At 72.0% G+C, this 1,365-nt stretch overlaps 1 protein-coding gene across 1 annotated transcript; it reads left to right on the top strand.

Annotated features, from left to right (window-relative positions):
- Positions 1-853: 853 nt before the first annotated feature.
- Positions 854-1,362, top strand: AURANDRAFT_9841 (hypothetical protein; the record flags this gene model as incomplete). The annotated part of the gene is made up of 2 exons (XM_009045136.1): positions 854-937; positions 1,027-1,362. Coding segments are annotated over 2 exons (420 nt in total), but the record flags the coding sequence as incomplete, so codon positions are not given.
- Positions 1,363-1,365: the final 3 nt, after the last annotated feature.

Genomic DNA, 1,365 nt, shown 5'->3' with positions numbered 1-1,365 from the left:
CCGCCGCGCGCGTCGCCGGAGGAGGAGGCGGCCCGGGACGACGCGAGCGGCCCCGTCTACGACGGGCTCGCGTCGGCGGGCGCGTCCTACGTCGACGGGCGCGCGCTCTTCTCGCGCGAGGAGTCCAAGGACGTCTACGACGCGGAGTCGGGCTCGCCGGGGGGCGCCTACGACGCGGAGTCGCCGGCGAGCGCGCGCGCGTCCTTCGAGGGCGGCTGGGCGACGCCGACGGGCCGCCTCGGCGTCCGCCCCTCCCTCGGGTGCATGGACGAGCTCGCGATCCCCGCGAGCCTGCTCATCGACAAGCGCGCCGTGCGGCTCGTCGGGAGAGTCGGCCGGGGGTCGTTCGGGGAGGTCTGGCGCGGCGAGTTTAGGGGCGCGCGCGTGGCCGTGAAGCTGTTCCTGAGCCGCGAGGACGTGTCGAGCGAGGTCGCGCTCCTCTCGCGCGCGTCCGGCCCGCACGTCGTCGAGTTCCTCGGCGTCGTCATCGAGCGGGAGGACCCGTACAAGGAGCCCCAGGTCGCCATCGTCACGCGCTGTGTGGAATTCAAATCTTCAACCCGACTTCAATGTGCGCGTATTCGAATGTTTTGACACGAGCACTTCCGCCGTGCTTCGAGAACTCGCTGAGAGCAATCGATTCGTCCAAAAATCAGCCGAATCGACTTCGATTTGACCGAGCTAGAGATTTCTGAAGTTTGGCCCCGACGTCCCAGCTCACTGGTTGATTTGCACACAGGTCACGCGGCTCTACCGCTGCTCCGTGAAGGCGCTCCTCCGCGCGCGGCCGTCGTCGGCGCTGCGGGCGTCGCTCCTGCCGGGCGGCGCGCTCACGCGCGACGATTTGTTGGTGTTGGCGCTCGGCGCGGCGCGCGGCGTCGCGGCGCTCCACGCGGAGCGCATCGTGCACCGGGACCTGGCGTGCCGGAACCTGCTCGTGCACCGCGTCGACGGCCGTGTCCCGCGGCCGTGACGATGTTCGAGACCGGGGAAAACGATGAACATCGTTACCGACGCACCCGGTAGGTCGACGGCGAGTTGCGGGCGGTTGTCTGCGACTTCGGGCTCGCGCGGCTCCGGGCCGCGGCGGCGTCCAAGGGGTTCACGACGCAGGAGCTCGGCCCCGTGCGCTGGGAGGCGCCGGAGTCGCTCGAGCGCCGCGAGTACTCGGAGGCGTCGGACGCCTACGCGCTCGGCTGCGTGCTCCACGAGCTGTCCGCGCGCGGCGAGACGCCCTGGCCGCCGAGCTGGCGCGCGACGGCCGTGGCGCACGCCGTGCTCTCGGGCAAGCGGCCGGCGCCCTGGGCCTGCAGCCCGCCGGCGCTCGCGTTCTGGCGCCGCCGGTGCTTCGAGGCGCGGCCCGCG

This window comes from Aureococcus anophagefferens (genome assembly GCF_000186865.1).
Source record: "Aureococcus anophagefferens unplaced genomic scaffold AURANscaffold_1565, whole genome shotgun sequence".
NCBI classification, from domain to species: Eukaryota; class Pelagophyceae; order Pelagomonadales; family Pelagomonadaceae; genus Aureococcus; species Aureococcus anophagefferens.
Note: the sequence above shows the minus strand (reverse complement) of the source record. Positions and strands in the feature narration are given on the sequence as shown.